This window comes from Phaethon aethereus (genome assembly GCF_964289735.1).
Source record: "Phaethon aethereus genome assembly, chromosome: 1".
Taxonomy (NCBI): domain Eukaryota; kingdom Metazoa; phylum Chordata; class Aves; order Phaethontiformes; family Phaethontidae; genus Phaethon; species Phaethon aethereus.
The window spans coordinates 53,202,844-53,216,869 of NC_138575.1; the positions used below are offsets into that span (position 1 = coordinate 53,202,844).

General features: G+C 33.9%; 1 protein-coding gene across 1 annotated transcript in view; it reads left to right on the forward strand.

The window, feature by feature from the left end:
• The window catches only part of CFAP54 (cilia and flagella associated protein 54), a gene marked incomplete at both ends in the record, with an annotated part of 116,936 nt that overhangs the window by 59,025 nt on the left and 43,885 nt on the right, over positions 1–14,026 (forward strand). Inside the window, 15 exons of the mRNA XM_082010865.1 lie at positions 132–258; positions 1,148–1,259; positions 2,201–2,349; positions 3,926–4,156; positions 4,577–4,713; positions 6,453–6,634; positions 7,344–7,571; positions 7,782–8,005; positions 8,102–8,237; positions 8,915–8,959; positions 9,900–10,014; positions 10,999–11,151; positions 11,657–11,854; positions 12,753–12,840; positions 13,286–13,492. Coding sequence (XP_081866991.1) covers positions 132–258; positions 1,148–1,259; positions 2,201–2,349; positions 3,926–4,156; positions 4,577–4,713; positions 6,453–6,634; positions 7,344–7,571; positions 7,782–8,005; positions 8,102–8,237; positions 8,915–8,959; positions 9,900–10,014; positions 10,999–11,151; positions 11,657–11,854; positions 12,753–12,840; positions 13,286–13,492 — 2,332 coding nt within the window. The remainder of the gene's footprint in view (positions 1–131; positions 259–1,147; positions 1,260–2,200; positions 2,350–3,925; positions 4,157–4,576; positions 4,714–6,452; positions 6,635–7,343; positions 7,572–7,781; positions 8,006–8,101; positions 8,238–8,914; positions 8,960–9,899; positions 10,015–10,998; positions 11,152–11,656; positions 11,855–12,752; positions 12,841–13,285; positions 13,493–14,026) is intronic.

Consider the following 14,026-nt stretch of genomic DNA (forward strand, 5'->3'; position numbering starts at 1 on the left):
TTCTTCATCAGCATGCAACATGACATAAATATATGCTTTGAGACATACATAGCTGTAATTCTAGCTGAATTCAGAAACCTGTTAGAGCATAAATACAAAAACTGTGTTAATTATTTGTTACTTTATTGCAGTGATGAAATTCAGAAAGAAATCACGTTTTCTTGAGTTCTTTGTTCAAGTTTTGCACAAAATCCTGAATGAAGAGAAGTTCCAGTGCGTTCTGGAATGGGCAGGCAATGTGCAAGTTTACTTGAAAAGGTAGATCTCTATTATAGTAGTGGTGAAAAACTACTGCTTAGGTTCACCAGTGTCACAGGTACAGTGGAAACTGTAAATTGTAGAAGACCCATTTGGAGCCATTTCCATGGCTCCTACTCTGCAGAAGTTCCATGAACACAGAGGATTATATAGCTACAGAAAATACTGTATTGTGGCCTTGTTATATATGGAGACTTCTCCCTTGTCTGTGTCTGTTCAAAACTCCTGTCTACCATCAGCAGTTTCCAGGATTTTTCTTTTCACAGACAGCACTTGGTAATATGGTCATTTGCCATATTATTATGAGGCAGTGGGATAACTTAGCAAAGTATGTTGGGCTAAATCAAAAGCAAACTGATCAGGGCCTACTGTAGTGTCTAAAAAAATGCTGTACTGTTAAGATAAATGGAACCAAATCGTAGACACTTACCTAAAAGGATCCCAAAGAAATTTAACTATAACTTTCTTAAAAATGCACACCAGTGTTTCTAAAATTTGAAAGGCAAATAATCAATGAAAAGGAGATATGTTACAGGGAACAGGAACTGCTGTTACAAAAGACCAAAAACATTGGACATGAAGATGTTTTTTGCAGAATTCAATAGTAGAATTTGGGTAATGAAACAAACCTTTTGGTTTTGCTAGGAGCTAGGAAGGTGAGATGGTTGTTATCTAGAAATTCAGATTTCCATAATAAATCTTGAAAGTGAGCACTTCCTTTTTTCTGAAGGGGAAGAAGGAAAGAAAACCTGCTGAATTTAAAACTTCCAATGAAACAGGAATTGCGTGTGCTGTACCTGTTGCCAAAGATAACCAGATAACCCTTTAACTATGAAAGGCATTTAACATGATGATGATGATGATGATTTTAACATTTTTTTTTTGTCAGGAGGAACGACCACCTTCTCTGTGTCAATGGAATTTCAACACAAGAAACAAGTTCTCCCACTCTGCCAGAACGCATGGATAGATACATTGCAGGAGTTGTGGAGTTTCAGAAAGTGAGTTTTATTTTTAAGGAGTCATTTATGTCTTTACTGACCAGCAATACCATAAGCACAAAAATAAATTTTTAAAAGCTGTCTCATAAAATCCTCGACTAGTGACATGCATAATTACTAAAACCTGGGATATGAACTCCTGTCCTGAGCTCACCTCTGCACTCCTAAAACCAAGAAGAAAAGTTGGCATGGGGTTTATCTGAAAGACCAATAATTGTGAGGAATTTGAGATGCATTCCAAAATCAATGAAAACTTGCCTTTCATCATCTCTATTTAAAAAAACAATATGTTAATAGGAAATGCCTTGGGTACCATCACATTAAGAAAAGGAGATCAGTTTAGGCCTTTGTGTACAATATGTTGTACTTACTTTTTTTCATGAGTAGTTGCTCATGATTAACTCCTTGTACAGATATTCTAATGGCACGATAAAGGCTTTTTGTTCAGAATTCTTTTAAAATAAATTTTTGCTTTTATTGGAAGTTAAGAATAATCTTAATGGACTTCTATTGTTTTGGAGGAAGAATTTTCTCCCTCATAACCCTCTAGTAATGCTGTAATAATGCTAGCATCTGAGATAGATTAGGGAAAGGGTTTTCTGTCTCAGTTTTTGTTTTGCAGAGTTTTACTATTTATAATAATAGGAAAAGAACTATCGTTATTTTTGAGATGAAAAACACTGGTATATGAAAGAAAATATTTGGGAACCTGGCTGCTTTCTTAGTGTCAGGCATTTGACATATACCTTCCAGAAAAATCGTAAAGCTTTCTGGAATATTAAATATTTTTTTACTGTCTCATTTTGACAAACGCTTCCAGAATGTATTTTCTGTTCTATTCCTGCATAAGTCAAACTGCTGCATATGTCAAGTAATTGATAATGTAGGTATAAATAAGTATTTGAAGTATATTCAAGTTTTTCATGGAATATTTTTTAAAGAGTAAGGAGACCTCACCTTTAAAGAAACCAAAAGCATCAACTTTGAAGAAACCAAGAAAAGAAGCCATGAGTCCTATTCGAAAAAGACAGACTCTTAGACAGTATTTCATGAAACACCCAAACATAATGAAATCTCCAGAAGCACAAAGGTAAATAAACATAAGTTGTCTGGTTCATATATTTTGACTGAAATTTAGTGTACAATTAAGTGGGTATTGTAAAACTTTTTTCCATCAAAGAGATGAATTTGTGCATAGTCCACTCACTTTTCTGTTTTAGTTGGTATGAAATTAGCTTCCACTCGAGAACAAAATCTCTCTCATTTCTATTTCAGAGAATAACCATTGAAGATTTTGAAGTCTTTGTATTAATAATCAAAGACTGTATTTCAGTTGTGTTAGCTTGAGCACGTTGATTCATCATGGTGGAAAAGCTATATTAATCTGCATACTATAATGCTTTGCAAACTGTATTGGGGAGCTTAGCTGTTAGAAATCTAATAAAGAATGTTTATTTGTTTCTGATATTCAGGTAGTTTCAGAGTGATTTTTGTCATCCTTTTGCTAGTCTCCTTGGGTTATCTGTCCTATAGCTTCCAGAAAACTGTTTCTTGATAGAGACAAATGAAAATTCATTCATCTCTTCTTTTGGCAGATACTTGTGTATATTCGATTAACTCGCTAATAATGGTACCTTCTGATCTAAAAGAATTTGTAGTATTCATTACCTGGTGCTTTGGTCATTTATGCTTCCGTCAATCAGCAAGTAGAAAAATAGAAATATCTGAGTATAAGCAGTCACATAACTGATTCTGAAAGTGCTTTAAATAAAGAACCTCAAAAAATTCTTCCATACACTATCTTCCAAATATTTACCTAAACTGTCCATTTTTGCTCCTTGACAGAAAAAACCCATCTTACTTAACATGATTTTCGTGGCTTTCAGTGGAAGAAGGGATGTTTAACTTATCCCGGGCTTTTTGCTTTTTCAGCTACTTTTTCGTATCTTACGTAATAATATTGCTGTATAATATAATCAACATAGTATATGGTACACTGTTAAGCCCATATTTTAAAGTGGAAAACAGACAGAAAAAGAATTTAGATTGGTAAGGGGTCAGTTTACAAGTTTTAAAAAAGAAAAAATGAGATTTGATTTGACTACAGCATTGTATGTGTCCCAGGTAATACAGAATTGTTTGATCTGGCAGACAAATGTAAAAAAAAAAAAATAAATCTATGGCTTAAAATTAAAGCCAGACATCCAGATTTGGAATAAAACGTTTTCTTCACATTGAGGATGATTAGCTATCTAAACACAGGAATAAAAAGAATGATCCAAATTTATAGTATAATAGTAGACCCTCCATCTCCTGAACAGACTGTGAAACACATTGTATTTGCTATAATAATCTGCTTGGATGACTCAGGTGCAAATAACTTCAAACAGAGCACTAAACTTTTTGTAAGTACTAAGACAAGTATCTTACCAAAGTTGATAAAATATGAGGTAGGATTTAGTGTGCATAAGTGTACTTTGAGTGTGAAAGCACAATTGGTTTTTTTGACTGCAGCAAAAATCATTTTGCTAGAAATATGTCGTATGCTTCTGAGTTCATACGAGTCTGGGGATATGCAATTCTGTCTATCTTTACCATGATTTTCTTTCCAAGATCTTCAAGAAAACACAGTTTTACTTTTTGCTACTTCATATATTTTGGTTTAGGGAATGCAAGGAAGAGTTGCAAAAAGTAGCTCGTCACACCTTAATGGTACTGCTGAAACCGGTAGTGAGCAATTACTTAAACCAAAAGAAGTTTCATCAAATGTGTCTTGAAGAGATGCCCTGGAGGTCTCAGATGAATATCTATCTGGCAGTTGCACACTACAACTTACTTAAAAAGAAATTGGAAGAGCAATATAACATTGGAATTTGTGGTTCACAGCATCTGGACAGGTATATCTTACTACTTTATCACTGATTGCTATTAATATAGATTACTGTGTTATTGCCATCAATGCAAACAGATCTAAAATACAATATTGTCAGTCAGTTTGTCACATGAACAGTTCATCTTCCAAATGCAAATTAATTTACTATGTAACAAGTTTTGCTTTCCATCATATGGCAGGTGACATGCACATTTTTGGTTGCTCACTTGACTGGTCAGATGAAAGTTTTGAAATACACCGTACTGTGCTATTTTTTGTTTTCTTACAACTTTTAGCTATCATTCATTATTTCTCATTCCTAAAGCTGCTGCAAAGTAATCAAAATTCACTTTTGAGAAACTGAATTTTGTATGTATATAAAAATTCTTTTTAATATTATATCTGGTGGTTTTTTGTGCTTTCTTCTTTTTCTCCCATTCTGCAGTTACAGTATTTTGGATCCTGAAATATTCTCATTAAATAATTCTGGCTCTGTAGTGGTGAGAGAAGCCATAGAGAATAACATGAGAACACCAACTCCTCATCTCCTTAAAAAGTCAGGAATGACCGAAACCCAAACTTGTAAGAACTTTAATGGGTGCACAACTGGAATCAGTTTCAACTTAAGTTTTTCTTTCTCTTAGTTTCTATCTTGGCCTCCATCATTAGTTTTCCACATCACCTTTAGAAAAACACTCATGCCAATTTAAAGAGAAGATATTCCTAGATTTCAAAAGTGTCCTCTGTATTTTCTTTTTTTGTCATACCTAGCATAAAAGAAGTCATAGTCAATAATGGGGCATTTATAAGAGCTCTGAACATTGTTTATTGTACTGATAAATATGTTACTTTTTATCAAGTGGTTATTCTTTATCCTATACTTTAGTAACAAGTTTATAAATTCTAATAATTTAGAATTTGTAATCTATAATAATCTAATAACTAGCTTTTGGTTTGCAGAAGCCACGCTACCTAGACCTATTAAATTGATAATATTCCAGGTTATTCTAAATGCAATGATAATTTTTATCAGTTTCTGTGGTTGTTAATTGGTCTGTAGTTTCCTTTAGATTTCCTGACAGGTTAATAATTTCCTGGGTAATTCAGTAAGGCTTCCTTAAAATTATGGACTGAAGTTTATTATTATCTTTCAAATTTGAAGTAGAATAATTTAGGTTTCCTTCTCTACTGCTTGCTCCCCAGTGTTTTCCTGTGGCAGAGGCTACCTCAGGATAATTTTTTCTTCTACCACTTTTACTTCAAGTCTCTGTTTTTCACATTTAACTGTTCTATTATCCCAGCTATTTTCAGTAACATCCTTTGAAGTTTGAATGCGTTTGTAGGTAATTGTGAAATATAGGACTTGAATTACCTCAGACATTGGTGATAACATACAAGTTAATGCAAAGTAGTCTGCCTAGCCACCATAAGTTCAAGAAGAAATCACAAGCCTAGTCTTTTCAATGGCACTTCAGGGAAAACATTTTTTACACAGGCTTAGAGAGCAAAATTCTCCTATCATTCCATGTAGGGCTTCCTTAGGTAGGCATCAACTATCCTCTTTGCCTTTTCCAAGGAGGTGTGACAGAAACTAGCAGTTGAAATCACTGGTTCTCTTTGTAACAGCTTATAGTTATACTCTTTTGTCTTGATGCTTACAGGTCACTGAGAACCGAGTCACTGAAAGCTGCTGAAAACTAATGAAAAACCTGTTTACTACCTCCTAGCCTTTGCAGCAATTCTGAATGAAAGAATTTCATGAAGTGTGTAGTTTGCCTTAGAGTTCAAATACTGTTGACCTTGAAATTAGCTTCTGTGGAAAACCTATAGCTCAGATATTACTGTATCCCACTACCATGAACCTTTGTGTTTCCCCTTGGAGGATATTTGATATTGAATAAAATAATGGAGAACTTCTACACATAACACAGAATTTGTCAGAAATCTTCCCTTCTTCCTAATTTCACCTTTTAAGAGGCCTTGGTTTCAGAAGAGTTCTTGGGAGCTTGCCACATGGTGATTTCTTCCTAAAACTTAACTTCTGTGAGGGTTGTGTTTTGGCTTTGAGGCTGAAAACTATTTGGTACACATTATTATTTTGCTCAAACTTTTTTTTATTCCTGCTTCTCCCAACGCATAAGTAAAAGCATCTTATATTTTAAATATCATAACCGTATAAATATGATAACCTTAATGTTGGCATTTCCTAACATTTAAGTATTTAGCTGCCATAGGAAAATCATAGCTGGCTGCTAATATTTTCTTCTTTATTTTTTTGAGAACCTTAACTCTTTTTTAACCAGTGAACTTTTTGTCTTCAGGTACAGATATATCTTCTGAGCACAGCATTACACTGAGTGGAACAGATACTTCTCCAACTCAAACAACAAATGATACAGAAATACCTGTCTCTCATTCCCCCAAAGTATACAACCAGTTTATGTCAAATAACATTTTATTGGACCATTTTACAAAAATTTTTTTGCATTTAAGAAGGGCAGTGGTAAGATATGCTTTCTTATTAAACATTTTATTTATTACGAAGCATTGCATTACAATACTTAGTACTTTCTACATTAATAAAATCCACACTTAAGAAACTTCAAAAAAAGTTCAGTGGGAAAAAGCAATAATTTCTCATCTTCTGCAAAATATCCAAGTATAGTGTATGAAATGTCAGACGTATCACCCATCATAATGTATATTTCTATGAAACATGCAATGATTTATATAAATGTTTTATTTTTCATTTCGTCTTTGTAACTTTCCTTCTCCTGTTTGTTAAGTCATTCTGAAAATACTTGCAGACATAACTTTCCTTTTACGGGTCTTAGTGAATGTCTCAGTAGTATAAACAGAAGGACCAGCGATTGAAAGGAAATGCAGACTGACTACTCTTCCCATAAACCCTTCTAAAACCAAGTAGAAACACATGTATAGGTGGTATGAATTAATTTTTATTCTTTATTCTCACACCAAAAGCAATAATTAAATTCAATTATAAACTAGTGCTTCTATGAGAATTTCCAAATTAAGGTTCTATAATGCTTTGTATAAATTGAAATATTGAATGATCTAATGATCTGTTATTAAAGATGATCCATAGACTGTAATTTTGAAAGATTAGTTATACATAAGCTTTTCAATAAAAGAATGAAGCTTTTAATTTCTGTATTTCCAAAGTATAATTATATTTTCAATGATATGCATAGGTTCTTGCTCACCGTGGTGGCCACTGGACATTGCTTCAAAATGCTTGCCGAGAACTTTGGAACTATACTCAAGAATTGCAATTGATTGCTAACCATTCGCATTCCCATACAGAGGCGTTTCCCATTTCCAGGGGTTTTCTTAGGAACACCATCTGGTTGCCGTTTTATTTGGCATCAGACATGATCATTGATATGATAACTGAGCTACAAGCAAGTGGGTCTCTTAAGGTAAAAATTATTTTTATTAAGACAATATACTCTTTATTATCACATCTTCAGTAGAGATAGTTTTATTTCTTTTGCATTATATTCTGATATCTCCAACTTATTCTGTGTAACAAGTTTTTAGAGGATTACAGTATTTTCTAATCTTAATAATTTGATTTTTCCTAAAAACAAGTTTGAAAATAACAGGTAAATAATGTTTCTTCACTGTAGATTGTGGATCCTGAAGGAGACTTCTGCATTCCCAGTTGTTTAGGAGGTATTATGTATGAGAATGGTGGTTCTAATCTCCATCCACAGTCTCCCCTGGATGATGTGAATGTGGTTGACTTGAAATGGATATGTAACCTGATTCTTAAAGCAATAGAATTGTTATATCAAATGAAGAAGTGGGAAGCACTGGTACACATAGCTGTACAATTTAACATATTTACACAGTAAGTTACACCAACTCTAATAAAAATTAAAACTCAACGTTATATAGTTAAATATGCTGTTATTTTGCTTAATTGCTATACTTTGTTTTTTTTCAGTGAGAGATACACAGAACAAGTGAGTCCGCTGCTGGTGTATGCTCAGAGGCAGCTTCTGGAAAGGATACAGCAATTCAGTGGCCCAGACAGCCATGAACCTCGTTTCATAAAATATCTGTGTGATAATGCACATAAGGTGAACCACAGATTTCTTTTTTGGGCACTGAGTCTTCATGTGAACTGAGTATAGAGATTAGATTAATATGTTTTTTCATAATATTCACAAATAGTAAATGATAATAAATTAATGAACATAATTGATTGAAGTGCATGAAAAAAGTCTTGTGTGACATGATTCTAGCAGCAACAGAGGTCTGGACTTGATGATCCAGAGAATGTTTGTTCCATGCATAATGTACCTGTTCCATATTATGAGCCTAAATCTAATTTTGTATTAGTTTTTGATGCCGCTCTTTTAACCTGAAAACATTTGTTTGGGTATTGTGCAATCTGTGTGATCAATTAAAGTTAAATACAAAGAGACTACTTTGTTTCTGCATTGGAACACTGCTCTTAAAGATCAAAATTAATCAAACTGAGTTAACCCAAACACTGACAATACCAATAAAAAACTTTAAAAAATTGATCACCAACAAAAAACCCCTAAGCTGCTCAGCAAGTTCCTCTCATTAAAAGCCATGGTTCTATATAATTAGTAAACTGACAGTGCCACTTGGAAACTTTTCATGTAATTAGCTATTAAAAATTAGGATTTTCCTTTTTTTAACCTAATGGTTATTTCTAAGAAGTTTTGCTAATGTCAGTCACATGTTTGATATTTTTAATATATTTCTATTACTAATATGAACACAGAACTTGAAAGAGAGGGGGGAAAATGGGGTTTGGAATTCCAAATGGGCTTTTTATGAACATGAACATGGAGTTCAGGAGCCACTGCCTTGCCTAGAGACAGCACACTGTTGCCCAGGGCTTGCAGGAACTCAGAAGGCACTCCCGGCTTGCAAAGGGCAATTGAGGTCCTCTGTCCTCTCTTTCTGTAAGGCTGTTTCCTGCTGTCTTCTTTCAGGCCCTGCCATTCAGAACATAGTCCTTTGTTGAAAAAAAGGGCAGTGTGGCAAACCACCACATACCACTGTAATCTGAGCAATGTGGAAAAGTAATCATAGTTTTGAAAGACAATTTACAGAATGAAGACCAATGTCAGTTAATAGTAACAAAGATTGTTCAAAAAAGACATCATCAAATTAGAAATTTGGAGGGTATGGCTACATTTCGCAATGCAATGCCATTCAGAGAGTCTAGAACTACCTCTGAAGTGGTTCTTTTTCTTCTGAAGTGAGGTAGCTACATTAGCAAAATAAAATGTCTATGCCGGATTAGCCCGTGTAGAAGTCTGGAAGTTTGATTCTCTGACAGGGTTAGACTGCTTCTCTTACTTGCTTAGAGCTATTTTGTGTATCTCTATGCAGCATTACATTGCGCTTTACAGGCAATGTGCTCTTTAGACATACTTACACTGGCAGGTTCTTTGCAAGCATGCATTTATCCAGACAGAGAAAGGTGGAATATTTGTTGAACATCAACGAGTTGCTCATGATTATGGCAAATACCAAATAAGATACAAGTTTAATTCATTAACATCTAAACAATTGTAAATTATATCCAATATTTAGGTGTTGTGAATGTTTCACCTCTTACTGACAAGGGTACTAGTTATGGTGTCTCTGTAAATTAGTCCTCTTTCATTTTGTTATATGACTATTTAGATACTTTAAGCATCAAACATTGATTTTTCTGAATATTATTCAATTATCATGAAACAAAACTTGCTTTTTAGATGAGTTGCAGAAACTACATAGGGCAGAAATTACAGCTGCCTGTTGCCTATTCTGCTAGTGAACGAATTTTTCCTGGATGCTTTTGCTATCCTGAGATGAAAAATGATTATACAGGTGAGAGCACATTTCAGTATCATGCGTTCTCTTTTCTCCCAAACCCCTTCCTTTTTTTCATAGTGGATTTTTTTTTTGTTTTCCTCCTTACCACAGGTCTTCCCCTGCCCCTGAAATCTGTTTCTTTTAATATAAACTCAGTTTTGTCTTCCAATTATTACTCTTGGTATTTTGGATGGATAGTAATATTGTCAAGATCTTTCCAAATGTATTCAGACTGTGTCTGTTGTCATCCATATGCCAGATGACTTGTAGTATGTTGAGTTATCTTTCTTTGTGGTCTTGCTCCAGTTTTACATCGGTATTGTTGGATATCCAGCCATATACCCAGAAGTTAATGTGAACCTGCACTGTTATAGATAGAATCAATAGCAATACTAAAGTGAACCATAAGGTGACAAAACACGTCTTTTACCCACAGTTGTTATTCTTTTCAGTCAGGATTAAAATATTATAGTCATTAATGGAAGTTTGTAAAGCATAGTTCCTCATATCACAGATGTGTCAACGCATTGCACACAAGGCTTTGTGTTGAATTCAGCTGAAGAAAGTCATTGAACAATAAATAATGCTGTATGTAAGAAGAGTAGATAATGTTATGCATTCAGTGCAGAGAGCATACGAACTCACAGGCGTGGTACATAGAAACTATGATAGTTGTAGGAAATAGAATCAGCGGTCCTAGTAAAAGATTTGTTTCCAGACTTCAGACACTAGAATTCAGAGCAGAGAGCTGATGGAATTCAGGGAATATAGATGTCATGTGACAACTAAAATGTAACATTGATAAAGATATAAATGCTCAGAAGTGTTCCTGGTAGGTAATAATTTTGCTTTAATTCATAATGTAACAGGAAACAAAGCTGGCAATTACATTAATATATTTTAGTTTTGAAGCTGTGAAATTGTTTTGCAGGGTGATTTACTAAAAATATATATTTATGTAATGAAAAATTATTCTCCATAATTATTAATTCCTTTTAGATCGCAGTCAAGTGAAAGCCCTAGTTCATGTACCTCTTGATGTGAATGATACACTGAAATGTTTTAGAGAAACTCTACAAAAATCTAAATATCACAGCAGAGCCCTGAGACACAGCAGAAAACTACTTTCATTATTTCTTGCACACACACAAGGTGGGTTATTTATTGAAGAGTTTCTCACTTAATAAACTGTATATGCAGTTAAAATAGTAGAGAGTGAAAGGAACAGATTTTTTAAAATTCAAGTTTTAATTGTTATTGTGAATTAGAAAAAAACATAGAATATGAAGTTATATATGAAGTTCTGTAAGCACAATCTCTAAGCCTGATTTCCTGATTTGTGTCTCATGGTTGGTTGATAAATTTTTTTTCATGCAACTGTGTCACTTGTCTGTCTGTAGTCAAACCTCTGTCAGAGGACTGGCTGGCAGATCTTCCCAAGTTTATTTTGTCTAACACAGTACATATTTTCATTTGTTTGTACTGACCAATGAGTTATGTCCAGTGAGTTTAATGAGGAGACACACAGACAGAATCATAGCATAGGAAACCAGATAAAAAAAGGGTACACAGGAACTGTATATTTGTTCAGGTAATGTGGTGTGAAAATATTTGCAGTGCTGGAAAACTGATCATATAAATCACTTTTCTGGTCTAGAAAATGTTGGAAGAACAATCAGCAGTCATATCTCTTCAACCAGAAGGCTGGAATTTAATGTGGGAGCTGAACTGATATTTCTACCAACACCACATGACCTTTCTCAAGAACAATTTAATTTCTCCAGTAGAGTTGAGAGTAAACCAATACCACAGTCACAGCTTTCAGTAATTATCTCTTCCTATGAACAAACAATTGGTAATTTTTTTTCATAAATTTATGTTTACAGCTAAGATGTAATATCATTCTGGCTATCTGAGTTCATATGTTTATTCCATTGTTATTTTCCTCTGTCAGACAGCTATAACTGTCTGAAAGCTGGTTTCCAGAAATACACAATGTTCTTTCTGTTGATCCAGAAAATCTGCATTAGGACCTAAACAAGCCACTAATTGGTTCATAACCTCTACAGTTATCTCATCTTATGAAAAAGTATTACTTCAGTGGTATTATACTGATTAATCCCAAATTAAAAATCTGCTGTAATGTTTAGCAGATTCATTTTAATGCCATGATAGTTTTTTTCCTAGCAAATAGACCTTTCGGATTCTGTGCATTTAAATATGAGACCTAGTTGCTTGGCGTCCATCTTACATTCTAGTATGGCTTTACTCATACAGTTACAGCTCAGCACTACTACCTGGTTTTGCTTTATGACAAGACAGGTGAAGTGTAGCAGGTCAACAGATGCCGTAAGTGGTTTTATTTGAAGTAATGGATCCAGAAATGAGCCAGGGACAGTGCTACTGTGCTATATTCAGGCAGTGTTGTTTAGCAGGGCCAATGGCCTGCTTCCCATTTTATCCTTGAAGAGGAAGAAATTTGAGAGGTCTGAAAAAGCAAAAATACAAAATCTTAGGTAAACAGGTCCATAAATACATCCTACTGTTGTTTTTAAAGTTAGTAGAAATAAGAAATTGTACAATTGAAGGTAAAATACACAAGCCTAATAAATCCTTCAAAAAATATTCATGCATTGAATTACATGAATACATGAACTCATGTCTACTTCTCACGCAAAATTTGTTCAAGATTGAGTAAATGATTTAACGATGTAACAATATTTTTTTCTAATTGATTAAAAAATAAATAACAGGAATCCTTGAAATAAATAACCAGAGAGACCTCAAGGTTCAGGCTCTACATGAACTGGGAAATCTTCACTTTTATGCTGGAAACAAAAGGTACACAGTTACTGGATTAAAAAAGAGCATTGTTTCATTTTTTTAATTGGCATTCATATACCCTTGAACTGTCTTGTAAGTTCTTGTGCTCAAATCCGTATAACTTATTTCGTCTAACACACTATTACCTATATTTTGAGAGTCTTTTTTACTATAAATCGTTTATTTTCCTTAGCTAGCTAACTGTAATTAAGCAAATTAATTAAGCATCTCTATGTGTTTTTAAGAAGTAATATCTATTGCTTGACAATTTAATTTTAGTGTAAGTCCCAATAAGTCTGTTGACCACGAATGGTATCTTTTTGTGTTGCAGAAACTGTATTTCAGATTTTGACCTAATCAGAATTAGTTATATCTCAGGCAATAAAGGTAAAATGAAGCGAGTCTTATCTTCCACTTTGGAAAATGTCAGCAATATGATGAGAACGTTTTTTATGTGTTACAGAGCTGCTTTCAAATATTGGTGTCAAGCCCTTGATGAAACACTCAACATTGCTGATGCTCTTAGCAACTGGCAAGAGTTAGGTTTTCCAAAAAATGCTACAGACTGCTCTGCAGTTGGAAAATCAACTGATATTAGTCAGAAATTTCTTTCTCAGGCTGGAGTTTGGGGATGTTTACATGCAGCAATCTTAGTGGCTAAGATAGCTCAGTAAGTATTTTTTATTTTATTGTATTTCTTTCATATTTTAAAGAAATGGCTCATCCAGGACGGTAGGCAACTTGAAATTAATTTAAAAACACTGATGAGCTGCTATAAGAAAGACTCATCAAAAACAGAGGAATTTTTCCTTTCAGGGAGAAAGTTGCTCTTTTGGAGAATATTGTTTGTTCCCTTTTCTTGGGTGCTCATCTTTGATCATAATTGCAGCTGTATATCATACGGAGAGATCATTGAAATAAAACAAAATGATAAAAAGTCATAAGCACAAGGATTTTACAGTCATATTGATTTTCAATTGAAATATCACATCTCCCAAGTCATTGCACATATTAAATATTAATGTATCTTGAGGGCAAATTTACTGCCTAAAGTGCTCATTTTCTGGTGAATTACAGCTAAATGAAATTTGCATTACTGTGTTAAAGTCTACCATCAATAAATATTTCTGTCTGGTACTCCGTGACTGCTGGTAAAACACTATGGATGTAATTCTGAGCTATTCCTCAATGTATTGTACAATTT